The 19941-nt window shown below is 40.8% G+C and overlaps 1 protein-coding gene across 2 annotated transcripts in view; it reads left to right on the forward strand.

The window, feature by feature from the left end:
* The window catches only part of VPS39 (VPS39 subunit of HOPS complex), a 49529-nt gene that overhangs the window by 4937 nt on the left and 24651 nt on the right, over positions 1-19941 (forward strand). For both annotated transcript variants that reach the window (XM_080663711.1, XM_080663712.1), the window contains exons 2-8: positions 3897-3962; positions 10318-10382; positions 10694-10736; positions 12302-12396; positions 13773-13871; positions 14488-14580; positions 16771-16954. In XM_080663711.1, coding sequence (XP_080519837.1) covers positions 3897-3962; positions 10318-10382; positions 10694-10736; positions 12302-12396; positions 13773-13871; positions 14488-14580; positions 16771-16954 — 645 coding nt within the window. The remainder of the gene's footprint in view (positions 1-3896; positions 3963-10317; positions 10383-10693; positions 10737-12301; positions 12397-13772; positions 13872-14487; positions 14581-16770; positions 16955-19941) is intronic.

Raw genomic sequence — 19941 nt, forward strand, 5'->3', positions numbered from 1 at the left:
AGTCGCCACTGACTTCTGTAACCAAATTAAGCCTCTTCGAGGTTCTGTGCTGTTATTACATTTTTCTTATACTTTGAGGATTAGGAATGAGTATGTATATAGTGCTTTTACTATTTAAAGGAAAATTGTTATAATACTTTCCATATAAGATGAAGGTATTTTTCCATAACACCTCCAAATGAAAAAACTTAAAAGCGTTAAATAAAATTTCTTTTAAAAACAGCCCTGGCTAGTGTGACTCAGTTGGTTGGCATTGTCCTATGCACTAGAAGATTGCTGGTTCAATTCCCTGCTAAGGCATATGGCGGGATTGTGAGCTCCATCCCATGTGGGAGGGTGTGAAGGAAGCAGCTGATCAATGTTTCTCTCATCAATGTTTCTCTCTCTCCGTCTCTCCCCCATTTCTCAAATCAATAAAAACGTATTAAAATTTTTTTAAAGTTTTTCAATGAACTTATCAGACTCCTTTTGATGACCAGTAGAGTAGACATTTGATAAAAGCCATCTATTGGCAAATAAATATTTTTTTAAAAAATGGAAAATGGGCTCTCAAATGCCATGCTTATGAGTTTGACTTCATATTGTAGTGCAGCTTCATGAGAATTTAAGCCCCAGTGGAACAGCGTCAGAGATCTTCTATAAAGTAACCCATATGGAAGAACATGTGGAGTGAGACCAGTTGAGGCTATCTATCACAAGGGTCCCTGGAGAGACTATGAGACAGGGCTGTTGGGAGGTACCTTGTAGAGGGAGCATGATAGGCCTTGAAGACCCAGTGGAAGGTGAGACTGTTAAAAGAGAGAAAGAAAAACAGGAACTGGCAGGTGTTTGTGGGGCATAGTGAAGAGGAAGGATTATGTTGGCCTTTTGGTTATAGATATTTATGTATGCTATAAGAGAATTTTTTTAAAAAATTCACACTTCATTTTATTTATATTTGAAATATCAGTGGGTTTCTTAAAAATCAACTTTAATATTACCAATTACTCATACAGTAATATCTTTTACAAAGCAAGCACTGTAAGCTGAATTATTTTTCTATTAGAGGCCCAGTGCACGAATTTGTGCACCAGTGGGGTCCCTCCTCCTGGCCTGCAGAATCAGGCCAAAACCAACTCTCCAACATCCCCCAAGGGGTTCCGGATTGCAAGAGGGTGCAGGCTAGGCTGAGGGACCCGACTGGTGCACGATTGGGGCCTGGGAGGGACGCGGGAGGTTGGTCAGCGGAGAGGGACCACGGGAGGGCTCCAGGGTGTGTCTGGCCTGTCTCGCTCAGTCCCCATCTGCCGGACCTCAGCAGCACACTAACCTACCGGTCAGAGCATCTGCCCCCTGGTGGTCAGTGCATGTCACAGCAAGCGGTTGAGCAGCCTTAGCATATCATTAGTGTATTACGCATTAATTGGTTGAATGGCCAACTGGTCGACTGGGCACTTAGCATATTAGGCTTTTATTATAATATAAAATGCTCTGTTCCAACATAAATCTCCAGCATTCCATTAGAACTAGTGTTATTTCTGATTTCGACTTATGTCATTAAGAGCACACTGTGTTTGCCCATCCAGCATGGCTCAGTGGTTTAGCATTGACCTATGAACCAGGAAGTCATGGTTCCATTCCTGCTCAGGTCACATGCCTAGGTTGCAGGCTTGATCCCCAGTGTGGGGTGTGCAAGAGGCAGCCGATCAATGATTCTCTCTCATCATTGATGTTTCTGTCTATCCTTCTCCCTTCCTCTCTGATATCAATGAAAATATTTAAAAAATAAATAAAATGCACAATAAAAGAAGACAGAATCACTTTCTTTTTCTGGAAGACTAAGGATATCAACCTGGAAAATGTTCCTGAGGTGGCTCCTGACTCGTTTTTATAAATATAACCACTGCCTTCCTGACCGCCTCTGGCCAACACCCAGTCTTTTGCTGTGAGACGCCTTATTAAGTGCATCACAGCATGTGGTTAGGTCCTGACTCACATGCATATCTTACTACATGTGTGACTCTGGACAAATAGTTGTCCCCAAGGCCTCAACTCCCTCACCTATAAAATGGGGATTTATAAAAAGGACATATTTCGCCGAAACCGGTTTGGCTCAGTGGATAGAGCGTCGGCCTGCGGACTGAAGGGTCCCAGGTTCAATTCCGGTCAAGGGCATGTACCTTGGTTGCGGGCACATCCCCAGTGGGGGGTGTGCAGGAGGCAGCTGATTGATGTTTCTCTCTCATCGATGTTTCTAACTCTCTATCCCTCTCCCTTCCTCTCTGTAAAAAATCAATAAAATATATTAAAAAAAAAAGGACATATTTCAAAGGATAGTCATGAGGATTAATGAAATAACATTAATGATATGTGCTCAGTATTTTCTGGAATACAGTGCATGCTCAGTCTGTTTGTACCATTATCCAGTATTTTATTTTACAAAGGAGCAAGAGAGTGTATGACTGATTTCTGTTACAAGATCAGAAAGCTGAGGAAGTATCTGTATGTGCTTAGCTTCTTTTAATGAGTTAATATAGATTTGTCATGGTAATTATTTAAACACTTTCAGAGCCTCTTTAGTTTTACTATAGACCACTGTCTCCCAAAATGAGGCCCCTGAATCAACAGCATCAGCATCACCTGGGAACTTCTTAGAAATGCAAGTTCCAGGGCCCATTTCCAGACTTATTGAAAAAGAAGCAGGTCAGGGCCCAGCAATGTGTTTTCACAAAGCCTCACATGATTCTGATACACACCAAAGTTTTAGAACCATGGGCCTCGACCATCTTTTTTTTTTAACAAGAGCTTTATTGAAATGTAATTTACATACCATACAGCTCACCCATTTAAAATGTATAATTCAGTGGTTTTTAGTATGTTCACAGAATTGTGCAAGTATCGCCACAGCCGATTTTAGAACATTTTCATTACCCTAAAAGGAAACTCCGAACCCATTAGTATTCATTCCGCATTTCCCCCCAAGCCCACCAGTCCTAGGCAACCACTAATCTCTGTCTCCACAGATTTGTCTAATTCTGGACTTTTCATATAAATAGAATCATGAAATATGTAGCCCTTTTTGTCTGGCTTCTTTCATTAGCATAATGTCCAATTCATCCCTGATACAGCATGTATCAGCACTTCATTTCTTAATTTCCGTTGTATGGATATGCCACATTTTGTTTATCTCTTCATCAGGTGATTGACATTTGGGTTGTTCCCACCTTTTGGCTATTACAAATGATGCTACTCTGAACATTTGTGTAAAAGTTTTTGTGTAGATGTATGTTTTCATTTCTTTTATTTATATGCCCAGGGGTGGAATTGTTAGGTTATATAGTTACTCTATGTTTAATCTTTTGAGGAACTGCCGGACAGTTTTCCAAAGTGACTGCACCATTTTATATTCCTGCCAACAATGTATGAGGGTTCCAGTTATTCCCATCTTCATCAACACGTTATTATCTACTAGACCATCTTTTGAGATAATGAATTCTGTAACCTTAATATACCATGGCACTTCTTATTTTCCCAAAGGTTAAATCATTAAACTTTCAAAGGATGCCTTTTAGCTGTTATTTCTGAGATTACTTAGTTTCATGTTTATACTATCCATTTTATGATTTTATAAACTTCCATGATGTTTTAGGGCAGTTTAATTTAGAAACAATGAAGCCAGGGGCATTTTTTTCTTCTCTAATATGTCTAGTCTGGTAATTGTTGAATAAATGCTTTTTTGATTGGTTGATTCTCAAATAGTTCTTGACTATAAACATTGTTTAGCTTTGCAAAACACCTGCTATCAAAAAAACACAACTCACTTTCTTGACCCTTTGATTCTGATTACCACCCCCAGATAAGGAAAGAGGATCTGACAAAAGCTGACTGATGTTTCTCACAGCTCTTTTCTTTTCCAGAGGAATGGCTTCTTGTTGGAACCAAACAAGGACATCTTCTCCTCTATAGGATTCGGAAGGATGTTGGTAAGTGGCCACTTTCCAGAACTGAAAAGAAATGACTTACTGTCCATGTAAAAAAAAAAAAAGTTTCGATAGTTAGCTAATGTACAACTGTAAAATCAGTGATTTCTGGACCATTAAAAGAGGGGTTGGGGATTGGGAGTAGCACTGTGGGAAAGTGGGGAGAATCATGTGAGAATCTTCAGGGTTTTCTTAACTTTCAGACCATATGCCCCTGTGTCCATGGGGATGGTGAGGCCGGGGGTAAGGGGATTAGATGTTCCCCCTTCCTCATTTTTTGGAGACTTACTGCTAGAAATAAGAAATGATACGTTGGGAAATAAGATGTTTTGTAAATGATATGGTAGCAGAAAAATATTAGGAACCATTGATTTAAAAGACCTCATTGATTATGATGGGTAAACTAGGAGAAAAAGGATCTAGGTTTGAGTCCAGCTTTATTTCTGTTTGGCTACTTGACTTAGTAGGTCCTTTTCAATGTCATTTTTCCCTTCTATAAACTGTCAGTTTTTTGTTTTTTTTTAAATATATTTTATTGATTTTTTACAGAGAGGAAGGAAGAGGGATAGAGAGTTAGAAGCATCGATGAGAGAGAAACATCGATCAGCTGCCTCTTGCACACCTCCTACTGGGGATGTGCCCGCAACCAAGTTACGTGCCCTTGACCGGAATCGAACCTGGGACCTTTCAGTCCGCAGGCCGACGCTCTATCCACTGAGCCAAACCGGTTTTGGCATAAACTGTCAGTTTTTAACCACAGATTTGTTGGGGTCAGATTCAACAAAATGTTTGAAAGAACTTTAAAAACTAAAGTTCTAATCAAAATGTGACTTAGAATAGTAACTAAAAAGTATGTGAAATTTATTGTTAGAGTATCCTCTAACAGAAAAAAAAAGTACTTCACTTTCTTTTCCTAATTTTATTTCTATGCTCTCTTTATGGAAAATTGTTATGTTTGTATATTAAGCCCTGGAGCTTCAAGTCTGTAGAAATCTGCTGTTAATGCCACAGTAGGTTGAACCATATGAAATTGTCATTATTCAGCCATATTAGAAAAAACAAAATGTCATAGCTTTCAACCTGATAAATAACTTTCTATAGTAAATAGCTTAAGGAAACATGAAAATAGAGCCTTCTCTTTAGAACCTAGAGCAAAGGTAATATAGGGGGAAAAGAACATCTTATTAGTATAGGGAAAGAGAAAAATTATTTCCCCTCTATTCATTTTAGGTTAATTGGCTAAAGACCTGTAAATTAGACAAAGGACAGATTAACAAGAGGAAAATAAGTAGAGGTTTATTAACTTGCACATTGTACATACACATGAGAGCACTCAGAGATGAATAAGGCAAAGGGGTGATTCGAACTTGGGCCTTTGTATCATCCTAACAAGCAAACAACAAATTTTTAGAGAAGTGACCAGATAAAGGAAAAGGACTTGTGAGTTTCTAGAGTGGCAAATTGTGGGATAGCAAATATATGGGGGATCTAATTGGAGATAAATTTGCTATGTAGATTTCTCTGCTGCCATCTCTGGGCTGATAGGGTCTTGAGTTGTTTCCAGTGATTAAATTCTGTCCTTCCTGATAGAAAGGGGAGAGACAGCTTTGTAAATTTATGTCGTGCTTTTAGGCAAGTAGTAGGACAGAGAGAGGTTTTTTTTTATATATATATATTTGTTTTTATTGGTTTTAGAGAGAGAGGAAGGGAGAGGAGAAAGTGAGATATTGATGAAAGAAACATCTATCAACTGCCTCCTGCATGCTTCCTACTAGGGATCGAGCCTGCAACCCAGGCATAAACCCTGGCCAGGAATTGAATCGGCACCCTCTCAGTGCATGTGATGACGCTCAACCAACTGAGCCATATCAGCCAGGGCAGAGAGCGTTTATCTTATATCTGTTTCTTCTCAGCTGCCTCAGCTCAAAATAATTCTTAAGCCAAAGTAGCATATTTGGGGTGGCGTATTTGTCTACCCTTCACTGTGGTGCAGTGAGAAGAGAAACCAGAAGTTCAAAACAGTGGGTTTATTTCATTTCTAAGTATTTCAACTTTCTTTTCCATCAGCAATCAGCAAACTTGTTCCAATTAGGACCCAAGTAGTAAATACTTTAGGCCTTGCAGGCCATAAGATCTCTGTTGTGACCACTCAACTCTGCCATTGTAGCAAAAAGGCAGCCATAGGCAATACGTAAAAGAAAGGGTGTGGCTATGTTTCAATAAAACTATTTACAAAAACATGTCAAAGGCTGGATTTGACCCATGTGCAGTACTTTGCTGGCCCTTGCTATAAATTTTTAGTTTTCAGAGCCAGAATATTTGCATTCTGTGACATCTACCCAGTCTATAATTTGAAAATTAAGCTTGCCTTGGATTTTATTCAGCATTCAACAGCTGTGTTTTGACTCTACTTTGGGCTCAGCTATTGTGCAGAACAGGGAGATAAGAGCCTAGTATTCTTTTCCCCTAATAGATAATTAGTTCTTTTACCATCAAACACTAAGTACTACAATAAAGCCACTTGTTTCATATACCATTTCTGCATAAGTGGTGAGGAATTGACAACTAGACTATAAAAATAAATCTTTCAACATGGTATGGACTCAAACTGATAATATCAGTGTTAATCTGACATGGACCCGTAGTGTGAATGTTACTTGTCCTGTGATCAATTCACCATGTGCCCTTTGACAAGTTAATCTCCTGGGCCTCAATTTTCTCATAGACAACTTGAATAGCAATATTAGCCTACCTTAGACTATTAGGAAATCAAACTCTGATTAGAAACTTTCCTTCTTCCTATACCCTTAGAGAGCAGTTCAGTTCTGGCCTAGCTCTGCTCTGCTTAAGGGCCAGAAATAGGCCTGGGCCTCCGTGAATCAGCCATGGAACTAACTTGGTTTCTCAATTTGAGATATTATAAAGCTGGAGAGGTCTGCAACTGGACTGTCTTTCTGAGGAAAGGGAGTGGGTAACAAGATGTCATGGAAAGACCAGTATTAAGGGGACTGGGTTCTGATCTGACCTGAGCCATCTCCTTTAGCTCAAAAAGTCTCTAGGCCTCATTCTACTCATATCTTAAACAGAGGGGTTAGATTAGTTCACATCTAAGGTCTTAACAGCTTTAGGTTTGCTTCAGTGGTGCTGTCTGCCCTAGAGCAGTGGTTCTCACAGTGTGGTCCCCACGTCCTTTCAGAGGATCCATAAGGTCAAAACTAAGTTCACAGTAACAATAAAAGATTACTGTTTTTTTCACTGACAGTTATTGACATTTGCACCATGATACAAAAGTAACGGTAGCTAAAACTGCTGACCCCAACCCCACTGGTGTGACTTAGTGATTGAGCGTCGAACTATGAACCAGGAGGTCAGGGTTCTGTTCGTAGTCAGGACACATGCCCAGGCTGCAGGCTCGATCCCCAGTAGGGGGCGTGCAGGAGGCAGCTGCTGAATGATTCTCTCTCATCATTGATGTTTCTATTTCTCTCTCCCTCTCCTTTCCTCTCTGAAATCAATAAAAATATAAAAATAAATAAAGAAAATAAAACGGCTTGCCCCTTAGCACAAGTTCAAGACAGTGGTCAACAAACTCGTTGCTACCAAACTGTACTAGTAGTCGTGTTGTTCTCCATCATGCACTCACAGTGGTTTGGGGTTTTGTTTTGTTAAAGCCAGTTCCACTTAAGAATATTCTTTGTGCCGAAACCGGTTTGGCTCAGTGGATAGAGCGTCGGCCTGCGGACTGAAGGGTCCCGGGTTCGATTCCGGTCAAGGGCATGTACCTTGGTTGCGGGCATATCCCCGGTGGGGGGTGTGCAGGAGGCAGCTGATCGATGTTTCTCTCTCATCGATGTTTCTAACTCTCTATCCCTCTCCCTTCCTCTCTGTAAAAAATCAATAAAATATATTAAAAAAAAAGAATATTCTTTGTGAGGCAGTAAAAAGTCTTCATTTCATTATATCTTGACCTATGAGAACACATCTTTTTAATAATCTCTGTGATGTCATTGGAAGTTCTCATAAAGCTCTTCTGCTGGGTGCCCAGGCACGAAGCACAGTGGCAGTCTCGGTTTGGAAAAGTACTTGTGTTTTTGAGTTATGAGCCAAACTGGCCACTTTTTTTCACGGAGCATCGTTTTTGCTTGAAAGAATGACTGACAGATAGACTATGGTGTTTCAGATCATTTGGGTATTTGGTAGATATTTTCTAAAAAATGAGCAAAGGGAATCTGTCACTTCAAAAAACAACAACTGGCATTTTATTGCTAATGATACAATTAAAGCTTTCAAGAGAGAATTAGAATTGTGGAAAACTTGTACGCACCCCCATGAGCTTGACAGCTTCTCAATACTAAAGATTTTTTTTATGAGACTGGGGACAGGGGATAATGAGTGATTTAAAAAAAAAAATCCTATAATGAAATGTGCCAACATTTAGAAAATCTGCATAACTCAGTGAACCAATATTTTCCAGTGCATGTAGTTTCTAAATTATGAGTAAAAGATCCATTTAAAGAGTATGATAGACCAATGGACTTTAACAGAAAAGTTCATTAATAGGTTTCGAATTCCACATTGTAAGAAACTTCATTTGTCAAGTTTTGGAACAGTATCAAAGATGATCACAATTAATCTAGAAAAGCTATTAAAATATTCCTCCTGTGTCTAACTATATGCCCATGTGAGGACAGATTTTTGTCGTATGCTTCAACCAAAACAATGTATCAAAGCAGATTAATTGCAGAAGCAGATATGGGAGTGTAGCTGTCTTCTGTTAACCCAGACACTAAAGAGATTTGCAAAAATATAAAACAATGCATTTTTTTAATTTGGAAAAATAGCGCGTTTTTTTATTAAAATATGTTATGCTAAATGCAATGGGTTTATTGCTTGTTATTTTTGAGTTAATAAATACATATTTAAAATTTTTTCAGTTTTAATTTCTAGTATGGCAAACATTGCTAGTTGTAACCCACATAAAAGTTTTAGGGTCCTCAGTAATTTTTAACATTATGAAAGGGTCCTGAGACCAAAAAGTTTTTAAAATCGTTCCCTAAAAGCCAGGGGTGGGGAACCTTTTTCTGCCAAGGGCCATTTGGATATTTATAACATAATTTGTGGGCAATGCAAAATTATCAACTTAAAAATTAGCCTGCTATATTTGATCAAACATTTATTAACTCACTCCTAATGCCTTGGCAGGGCCAGACCAAATGATTTCTTGGGACTCATGTGGGCCTTTTCTTCTTTTTTAACATGAATATTTCAAGAAAAATGATTTTAATGTTACATGCAATAAACATTAAATGGGCCCTTCTTCATCTTCCCTGCGGAGTTACACATTGGGGAAGTGTGACCAGCTTTGGTGGCATGGGCCCTTGTGGCTGCCTCAGTGAATCTCTGCCGACTTTGGGGTGGGCAGGAGCCCACCTAGGAGTGGGGAGCAACAGGGGTCAGCAGTGTGAGCAGTTTGTCCACACGGTGAGAGGCAGGGAGCAAGGTGTGGACTCCGCACAGGCTGGAAGGTCAGCCCCGAGTTTGTTCTGGGCTGTCTTTCACGTTGCTGCTAGCGAACTGCTCGACCCATCAGGCCCCTCAGATAGGAAATTGGAATAATAGTACTGATTTCTTGGGGGTAGTTGTGAGGTTATAGAAAACACTTATACATTTTTAAACCCAATTAATGATAGCTGCTGTTATTATTAATTATTTCCTTTTTGACACTTTGGTGACTTTTGAGGCTGAATATTTTTATCATCCCAGCAAGGCTGGCTTCACATATTTTTATGGTACATAACTTCCCCCCCTTTTTTGCAACAGTGCCAGTAGCTGTGGCATCACCTGAAAGTGGCAGTAAGTGTAGATGCATTAAATTGCTTGAGCTCTGGGGATGGTGTTGAGTGTGTTTGCTCTGTCCCAGAATATCGGGTAGCAGCTGGGAGTTCGTTGGATTTGGATCTAAGGCTGCTTTGGGCTGGTTCTCATTGCTTGGTCTTAAATATTTGACTGTTACTCTTTATACTCTTTTTTTGTGTGTGAAATACTTTGCCAAGGTACTATTTTGTAGGATAAGATGTTCAGACTCACAAGTACCTTGCAGCTTCAGTAAACTTCTGTGGTGTCATACTGCCTGCTAATGCCACGTGGAAGCGCATGAAACCCTCTGCTCTAAAATTGGAGTTGAAAGCAACTTACTGTACGCAATAAAGACAACTGGCTCGTATACATCTCTGACTTCTAGTCTTTTAGGAATTGTTAAAGATTCATGTAGGAGAGCAGTATGGAGCAGCATTTTGTGTTGTTATTTTTAAATATGGCCCTGTGTTTGGAACTGTGAGTGTTTCTTTCTTTTCCATAGGCTGCAACAGGTTTGAAGTGACACTAGAGAAATCCAATAAGAATTTCTCCAAAAAGATTCAGCAGGTAGGCAGTGATGGTGATTGCTACATTTATATTTGACTTCTCTGAGACCCTGTCAGAACTAGAACTTCGGTAACATCATTTAACTCTTTGAATCCTCTGCTTTGACCTCCCATTTATTCAGGGATTTCTGTCTATCCATCATGTGTCTGAGATCCTTTCACAAGCAGAAACTGTGATTGCACATAAATATAAGTCAGATCCCTGTCATTGGTGTAGGCTCTTTAGTCCCTTTTTATTACTGTAGTTAAATGAATGTTTGTTAACCCTTGTCAGGAATGTTTAATTAAGTCTAATGATTTGCTGTTTTCCAGATCCATGTGGTTTCCCAGTTTAAGATTCTAGTCAGCTTGTTAGGTAAGAAAGGGGGCTATGATTTTATTTCATGTGTCAAAAAAAACAAGCTATGACCTAATTAATCCTTTCATGGTTAATTTGATAATAGTTACTAACAATGAAACTGGCATGTTCCAAATCCTATATAAGAAAAGGCTAATATGCAAATTGACTGAATGCCGGAATGACCAGTTGCTATGACGTGCACTGACCACCAGGGGGCAGATGCTCAACGCAGTAGCTGCCCCCTGGTGGTCAGTGTGCTCCCACAGCGGGGGTGCCGCTCAGCCAGAAGCTGGACTCACGGCTGGTGAGTGTAGCGGTGGTGGCGGTAGTGCTAAGGATGTCCGACCATGGGCCTAAGCCATCAGTTGGACATCCCCTAAAGGCTCCCAGACTGCAAGAGGGCATAGGCCTGGCTGAGGGATCCCTCCACACCACCACCCCCCCGCCCCCGAGTGCATGAATTTTATGCATCGAGCCTCTAGTAATATATAACAGGCTACACAGGTAACTAAGGCAAGAACAGCCTCCATAAACTTGAGTTCTGTTCTCCAAGAAGTGTCACTTCATTTATTCACTTATTCATTCATTCATTCATTCATTCAGTAATAGAGCAAATATTCATTGAGACCTACTCTAGGCATTGGGGATACTATGTTGAATAAGACATGGTTTCTATCTTTTGTTCCGATTGTGAAGACTGAAATGATAGAAAGTAATCATAATACAGTGTGGTAAGTTACAGTGGAGACTTATAAAAAGTGTTGTGGGATCTTAGTAATGGGAGGGACAACATTATCTAGTGGGTGATTAGGATTTTGACAGAAAGTGGTAGGCAGAGCATTATAGGCGGAAGAAACGGCTTAAGCAAAGGCCCTGAGAACAGGCCAGACTTAGGTGGAGAGAGGCAAGAGGAAGGTGAAAGACAGATCAGGGCAAGACTGTCTAGGGCCTTGTGTGACAGCCACAGTCTCATGGGAGGCAGCCAGAGGACTTTCCTTGGCGAGCAGACGACTAGAAGCCTGCTGCACACTCAGTACTGTTCAGCCCAGGGCCCACATGGTAGAGTCGTGTTAAACTTGGATTTAAAATGGAGAGAAGCATTGAAAGTAACAACTCTTCATGACAGAAGCTAGATAGGAGGCCTGAGTGAAATTCTCTTGCATCCTTTGCTAGAAAAGAAATCCTTGCAATTGGTTTGTACAAAATCCACGGGGGTTTTCTTTCTCTTATTGGAGCCTCCCCATGTAAGTAGCTTTGACAACCATTTCTTATACAAACATTGCATCACAAATTTCCAGACTTGAGAAGGAGTATGAGAGTGCTTGGAAGTGAAAGAGGTCTTTTATTTAAGCCGGCCACAATTTAAAGGAGCAAAATATCCAAGTTGAGAAGACTGAGTAACCTCTTCCAGGTTTTGTAACAGACCAGAGTAAATCATTGTTAGTGAAACTGAAGGTGCATCTACAACCAACACTTGCCATTTGCTTCTTCTGGTTGATACAGTTTTGTTTTTGTCTTGAAGGTGGCTATATTAGAGAACTGTGAAAATTAATTGTGATGTTTTGCCTCCTTCTAAACAGAAAATAATATTTATGTCCATGACCTATTGACATTTCAACAAATCACTACAGTTTCAAAAGCAAAGGGAGCATCGCTGTTCACATGTGACCTCCAGGTAAGTGTAGGCAAGATGAAATTCAACTTTGTGCTTAAATAAAAAGTCTTTCCTTTGTCGCTTATACTATTAGATGGGAAGAATAACATTGATATCCAATCCCAGCAGAGACTCTAAAGAGAATATTTGATTTTGGATTGTATTAGAGAAATTTCCCCATTAGTATGTAGTCTGTTGTTGAAGCATTTGCATTCCTGGTATGTGTGCCAATTAAAGCACCAGACATCTGTATGGCAGGAGGCAACTAACCAAGGATAAAAACACCTGTGATGGAGAAACCATTACTGGGAAATGAAACCTGTAACAGTATCATGAACATAGCTATGAGACATTAAATTGACTCTTATTTTAAGCATATCATCATGGCTTCTGTCTTTAGGGAGCTTTTGTCATTCAGGAAAGACATTTCTCATTTTTTGCTAATTCACCACCCTTACATTCTTCAAAATCTGCCTTACCCACAACTTTGATCACTTTTTAGCATTTATGATCTACATTGTTTTATGCGTAGACATTTTCTTTACCACCAACTCCTTTTTCTTTTTAAAATTTTTTAAAAAATTGATTTCAGCAAAAGGAAGAGAGAAGGAGAGAGAGAAACATTGATGAAAGAATCATTGACCACCTGCCTCCTGCACACCCCCTACTGGGGATTGAGCCTGCAACCTGGACATGTGCCCTGACTGGGAATCAAACTGGCCACCTCGCCGAAACCGGTTTGGCTCAGTGGATAGAGCGTTGGCCTGTGGACTGAAGAGTCCCAGGTTCGATTCCGGTCAAGGGCATGTACCTTGGTTGTGGGCACATCCCCAGTAGGAGGTGTGCAGGAGGCAGCTGATCGATGTTTCTCTCTCATCGATGTTTCTAACTTTCTATCCCTCTCCCTTCCTCTCTGTAAAGAATCAATAAAATATATTTAAAAAAAAAACAAAAAAAAACTGGCCACCTCTTGGTGCATGGGATGATGCTAACCATTGAGCACACTGGCTGGGTTTTCCCCCCTCCTCCCCCACTTCTTTAAAGGATTGAAAGTGACCACTGACCATGCTGATCTCAGATCCATGAGCTAGAAGCATTTAAAGGAAAAAAAGGAGGAAGCGGTTATGTAGGTAAAGGCCTGCCCTGAGATTTTTCTCTCTGAATTGTGAATGTCCACAAGATTTGCTGGTGCGAGGGCCTTTGACCAGCAGCCCGTGGGAAGGAAGTGCTCTCGGCCTGTTGTTTCTGAATGCATCTTAGAGAACGGTATTCTTCAGGTCATGATGGGATTTTCAGATTAGTAGCCATTTCAAGGTAGAAAATCTCTAGTCTAGTTGTCATTCAGTTACAGAGTAATTGTGTGCATATCCTCATTTGCTCTGGGTATGTATTTGCAGCACATAGAGACTGGTGAGGAGGTGTTGCGGATGTGTGTAGCTGTGAAAAAGAAGCTGCAGCTCTATTTCTGGAAGGACAGGGAATTTCATGAATTGCAGGTAAAGTCCACTGTCACCTGGTCCATGGGTTGGGTGGGAGGTCCTGCTATAGTTGACTCACAGCTTGAAAGACTAACGGTTCAGTGTAGTGAAGGTCATGATCCCAGTCTTGGAGTTCTCTCCAGATGAATGCTCTGCTATGTATACACAGAGCTTATTCATGCCCATTGGTCAAAGTCTCGTGGTCTCCAGAGGCCGCAGTAGTACAATTGTAGTGCAACTGTACAGATTGGTTTTTTCAAAGTGAGTTTTCACCTTTCCAAATGCACCTTGTCCAGTACTTGGGTGACTTACAGTAAGTCCTCACTGAACATTATTGATAGGTTCTGCAACTTTAAGCAAAATGACATGTAACAAAATAGGCCCATTGCTATAAACAAGATTTAAATTCCTACAGTATCTTGTCAACATTATAACAAAATGATGTTGAATGAAATGATGTTATTCAAGGACCAGCTATATTTTTATTATGGGTGGTTTCCTGGTCTTGTGCTTATGGAATTGAATTCAAATGAGGATGAGGGTGATTTTGCAGAATGGGAGTGGCATAATAGGAACGTTGTGATTTTTTTCTTTTTAATATCTTTCCAATTGAACTCTTGCTCTCTTTCTTCAGGGGGACTTTAGTGTACCAGACGTGCCCAAATCCATGGCATGGTGTGAAAATTCTATCTGTGTGGGTTTCAAAAGAGACTACTACCTCATAAGGGTAAAATTATTATTTTGCAAATATCATCAGTTTGCTTTGGGGAAGATGATTCTTTGCTTCTGAAGTATAAGTCAAGAGACTGCCTTAAGTAGAGTTTTTGGCATACAAGGGTTTATGCTTGTATGTTTGGTTATTTTTCATGCTCTCAGCATCTTTCACAAATATGATGTCTGTGTATCTTAAGCCAGGCAGAGTCAGCTCTCAGTTCTCTACATAATGAATTATCCACATCCTGAATCTAATTATTGGAACAGATCATTAGGGCTGCTTGCCTCCAACAGCGTTATCATGGACTGCTATTTTTTTTTTAAAATATATTTTATTGATTTTTTACAGAGAGGAAGGGAGAGGGATAGAGAGTTAGAAACATCGATGAGAGAGAAACATCGATCAGCCGCCTCCTGCACCCCCCCTACTGGGGATGTGCCTGCAACCAAGGTACATGCCCTTGACCGGAATCGAACCTGGGACCCTTCAGTCCGCAGGCTGACGCTCTATCCACTGAGCCAAACCGGTTTCAGCAGGACTGCTATTTTAGTATTAAGTATTTTTAAGACTTTGAGATATCTGCCTCTTTTAGTATATTTGTTTTAAAAATTGTTTTCATTGCTTTTTTTCTAAACTTCAAAAACCATACATATTTATTATATAAAATAAGAAAATATAGATAAAAGGAAAATAAATGAGGTGCAAATCATCCATAATCCCCCCACTCAGAAATAATCACTGTTAACCTTTTGGTATAGGGCTTCTATCCTGTTTATAAAAATACCAGGTTATACACGTATATGTATTGTATTATACTGTATATATTATGTAATATACGGTATAACCTGCTTTTTCTTTTCACCTAAGCAGTAAATATCCATGACATTAGTCTTTTTTCCTCTACTATGCAAACTATATGTACACAACTGTAGAAAAAGGTTGATAATCATTTGTTTCGTAATCTGAATTTTTTAGCTTCATATCCCTCTCATAATCCAGACTTGGCATTTCTAGAAGCCGTTCTCACCCTCTCCCCACTTCCCTACCCCCATTGTGTTAGCTCATCATTGTTTATCTAGTTACTGTATTTGTTCCATATTTACATTGTTGGAATAGCCTACCTTTTAGCAACATCAGAGTTGCAAGTTCGTAAAGGAGTTACTGGTGTACAGTTGACTGAATAGCAAGCTTGCATCTAGGCATATAATTGCTAAGAGAAGCCCGGGGGATGGGAGACAGCCAGAAGTTGGAGTGTTTTTATTACCTGACAACCTTGGATGCTTCCATCTCCCACTTAAGGCTAGAGTCATTTGAGCGTGGAAAATCTTGCTATGGGACCCAGGATATTTAAAAGTTATTCATTTATTTACATATAGTAAAATTCATTCTTTTTGATGTATAGTTCTGAGTTTTGACAAATTGCCCAGAGTTCTGTAACCACCACCACCACAATCAAGACTTAGAACATTTCCATCACTCCTGAAATTCCCTTATGCTGCCTCTTGAGGTCAGCCCCTCCTTCTACACTCATCTTCCAGTAATCTGTTCTTGCTTTTGCCAGATGTCAGATAAACAGAAGCATCAGAATCATACATATGATTAGTGTACTGTAATGCATTTGACATCCACCTGTGTTGTGTCAATATATTCTTTTTATGGCTGAGTAGTATTCTATGGTACAAATGTATTATAGTTTGTTTATTCATTCATCAGTTGAAAGGCAGAGTTGTTTCCAATTTTCAGCCATTATGATAAAGCTGCTATAAACATTTGCATATAGGTTTTTATGTAATAAAAAATAAATTTTATTTCTCTTGGGCAAGTGCATAGTAGTAGAATTGCTAGGTTACATCGTAAGTGTATATGTAACTTTAAAAGAAACTAACTAACAGAACAGCTATACCATTTTGCATTCTCACCAGCAGAGTCTGAGCATACCAGTTGCTCTTCATCCTGGTCAGCACTAGACATTGTTATTTGCCAGGCTAGATGCTTGTCTCTGTGTTAGAGAAGAAGAGAAGTGGTTCTACATAGTGATGACAAAATTTTTCTAACAAATTCTATTTGTTATCTATTTCCTTGTGCCAAACAAGGACTATTTTTGACTTCTATAGGTTTTGGGTTTTATCTTGATTTTTTCCAGGCCGTGTTCATGCCTCGGGTCAGAGAATGCTGGGTGACTGACTCTCTACCTTCCCGCAGGTGGATGGAAAGGGGTCTATCAAAGAGCTCTTCCCAACAGGAAAACAGCTGGAGCCCTTGGTTGCCCCTCTGGCAGATAGGAAAGTGGCCGTGGGTCAGGATGATCTCACCGTGGTGCTCAACGAGGAGGGGATCTGCACACAGAAATGCGCCTTGAACTGGACAGACATACCAGTGGCCATGGGTGAGACCAGCAGTAGCTGCTGTTGCCTGCTTTGGGCTAGATCTGTGTGCCACCTTCGAAGAATGGAAGAATAGCTTTAGCAGACTATGGTTAACAGTGTCATTGACTCTCAGTTCCCCTCTTATAACTAGGCAACTGTGGTAGGGTTTTTGAAAATGGAATATTCTGGTTTTTGTAGAAAGCTGATGTTTGTGCCAGAGGCAGGGAAAATCTAAGTAGAACTGCACATTTTATAAGTAATTGTCTACTGCTATCTTTACTTCTTAATTTCTTTTTAATGGTTTTATTGTGTCCTCTGCCAGGCAGTGGAAATTCCTTATTTATTTCTGTAATACATATAACTCAGTTTACATGGTGGTTATTGCTGCTGTTTTTGTAGCTTAGAGGTGCAAACTGCGTTTAGGTGTCAGTCTCTGTCCTTCGTTTCTGTCCCACACCTGCCTCAGGCTCCCAGCTCTCTGCGAAGGTGTTGCCAGTTGAAAGAATGAACATTTTAATAATAGTTACTGTTATGGAGTGGGGCATGCAGACTTTAAGGACTTTAGCTCTGGACACAAAAATTAAATTTTGTAAAAAGTGATGAAACTGCTTTAGGCGCTGCTTAAAGTGTTAAATTGGATGAGCTGAGATTCAGTAGTTCAGAAAGGGAAAGTTCATTATTCAGTAGTCAGAAGGTAGTTTCGTTACATCCATAAGATTGCACTAAACTGGCAGGGAATTTAGGATCTGGCTTAAAGAAAAATTCCCTTTCACTCCAGGTAGAAAGAATAGTTTGAAAAGCGAGTAAAATGTAGAAGACATGCTGATCTGTGAGAGGGCATGCCAGAGACTGAGCTGGCTAGAACAGGTGGTCTGAATTATCTGTACTAATAAAAGCCTAGGTGGCCCTTGCGCCCTCACATCATCACAAGATGGCTGCCACAAGATGGCCACCACAAGATGGCCGGCAGGGAAGGGCAGTTAGGGGCGTGATCAGGCCAGCAGGAGAGGGCAGTTGGGGGCGATCGGGCCAGCAGGGGAGCAGTTAGACATCAATCAGGCGGGCAGGGGAGCAGTTAGGTGTCAATCAGGCTGGCAGGGGAGCAGTTAGGGGGTAATCAGGCAGGCAGGCAGAAGCCGTTAGGGGCAATCAGGCAGGCAGGCAGGCAAGTAAGTGGTTAGGAGCCAGCAGTCCCGGATTGTGAGAGGGATGTCCGACTGCTGGATGTCCCACAGGGATCGGGCCTAAACTGGCAGTCGGACATCCCCCGAGGGGTCCCAGATTGGAGAGGGTGCAGGCTGGGCTGAGGGACACCCCCCCTTCCAGTGCACAAATTTCATGCACCGGGCCTCTAGTGGAAGAGTAAGGTTAGGGCCAGTTGTTAGAGGCCCATGCCAAGGTTGGAGAGGCCAATAGATTCCGCAGGGGTAGAACGTCTTATTAAAGTTCTAGGGTGGTTATTCTGATGGTGGTTAGAGACTAATACACCAGAAGGAAGAGAAATCAAAAGGATAGCATTTGATAAGGCCCAGGATTATGCATATTAGTGAGTTTTAGGGGTTAAGAGCTTCCCAAGAAGTTTCCTGAGGTCCTAGGGGCCCTTGTTCAGAAGAACGTTGGTAGATGAGATGAAGATGTGTGTAATATGCATGAAGCTTGCTTCTGACTCTCCAGTGTGAGAGTTCCTGTTTTAAAACCTCTGTCAGTGCCCAGTGCTTTCAGCAGTGTTTCTCAGAAACATTTCTGTGCCTTAACATTTTGAAGGAGAGGGCATTCTTTCTGGGTAGGGTGGGACTCACCTCTGACAGGAGGAAGACTAAGCTCAGAATGGCATACATTTTAAACCGCACTTTTATTTCTGCTCTCATCTTGACTACTTCACACAGGCTCCAGTCATTTTCTTTTTGTTTTGTTTTTTAATCCTCACCTGAGGATATTTTTGCATTGATTTTTAGAGAGAGTGGAAGGGAGAGGGAGAGACAGAGGGAGAGAAACATCGATGTGAGATTCTGGCTTAAGCCCCGATTAGATCAAGCCTGCAACCTAGGTATGTGCCCTTAACTGGAATCGAACCCGGGACCCTTCTGTCCGCGGGCCAACACTCTATTCACTGAGCCAAACCGGCCAGGGCAGGCTCCAGTCATTTTGGACTCCCCCTCACTGCCATTGTCTGCACTGTTTTCCTTTCTTCTCACCCAGCAGCATCCTGCTCATATGACAAGGCCCCATGCAACGGCACTTCCTCTGTGGAGGCTTCTCTGACCCACAGGCAGAGTTAGCCACTTCCTCCTTGTTGCTTCCAGAGCCTTTCAGGTTTCTCTGTCACGGCACCCACATGGTCCCTCTGGGTGCAGGGAGTTGTCACCTCTGCTACTGTAGGAGCTCTGTGAGCTCTGGACTCCTGTCTCCATCCACTCTGGGGAGTGTCTGAAACATGGCCTTTTAGTAAATGCTTGAGGAATAGATGAGTCATGCCATTGTCAGCCAGTTATTATGTCTGCTGCACACTAGCCACTGTGCTAAGTTTTGAAGATACAAAGATATCCAGACAATTTTTATTGTGTTTGAGAAACACTACTGAAGAGTTGGGGAGACTGAACAAATGCAGTATCACAACCAACAGGGTTTCTACTATAGATTACCTTTAAAAAATTATTAGACCTGCTATAGCTGGTTTTGCTCAGTGGATAGAGCATCGGCCTGTGGACTGGAGGGTTCTGGGTTAGATTTTAGTCAAGGGCACATGCCCAGGTTGCAGGCTCAATCCCCAGTAGGGGGCGTGCAGGAGGCAGCCAACCAATGATTCTCTCTCATCATTAATGTTTCTATCCCTTTCCCTTCCTCTCTGAAATCAATAAATATGTATTAAAAATAATAATTAGACCTTATTAAGATTAAAAAAGGAGAGAAATTTTATATATTTATACAAATTAACACTGAGGAAAATTATACTAGCTTTAAAAAAATGAGACCAACATTGAAAGAAAATTTAAAAATCAAGTGCAAA

This window comes from Plecotus auritus (assembly GCF_963455305.1).
Source record: "Plecotus auritus genome assembly, chromosome: 1".
Classification (NCBI taxonomy): domain Eukaryota; kingdom Metazoa; phylum Chordata; class Mammalia; order Chiroptera; family Vespertilionidae; genus Plecotus; species Plecotus auritus.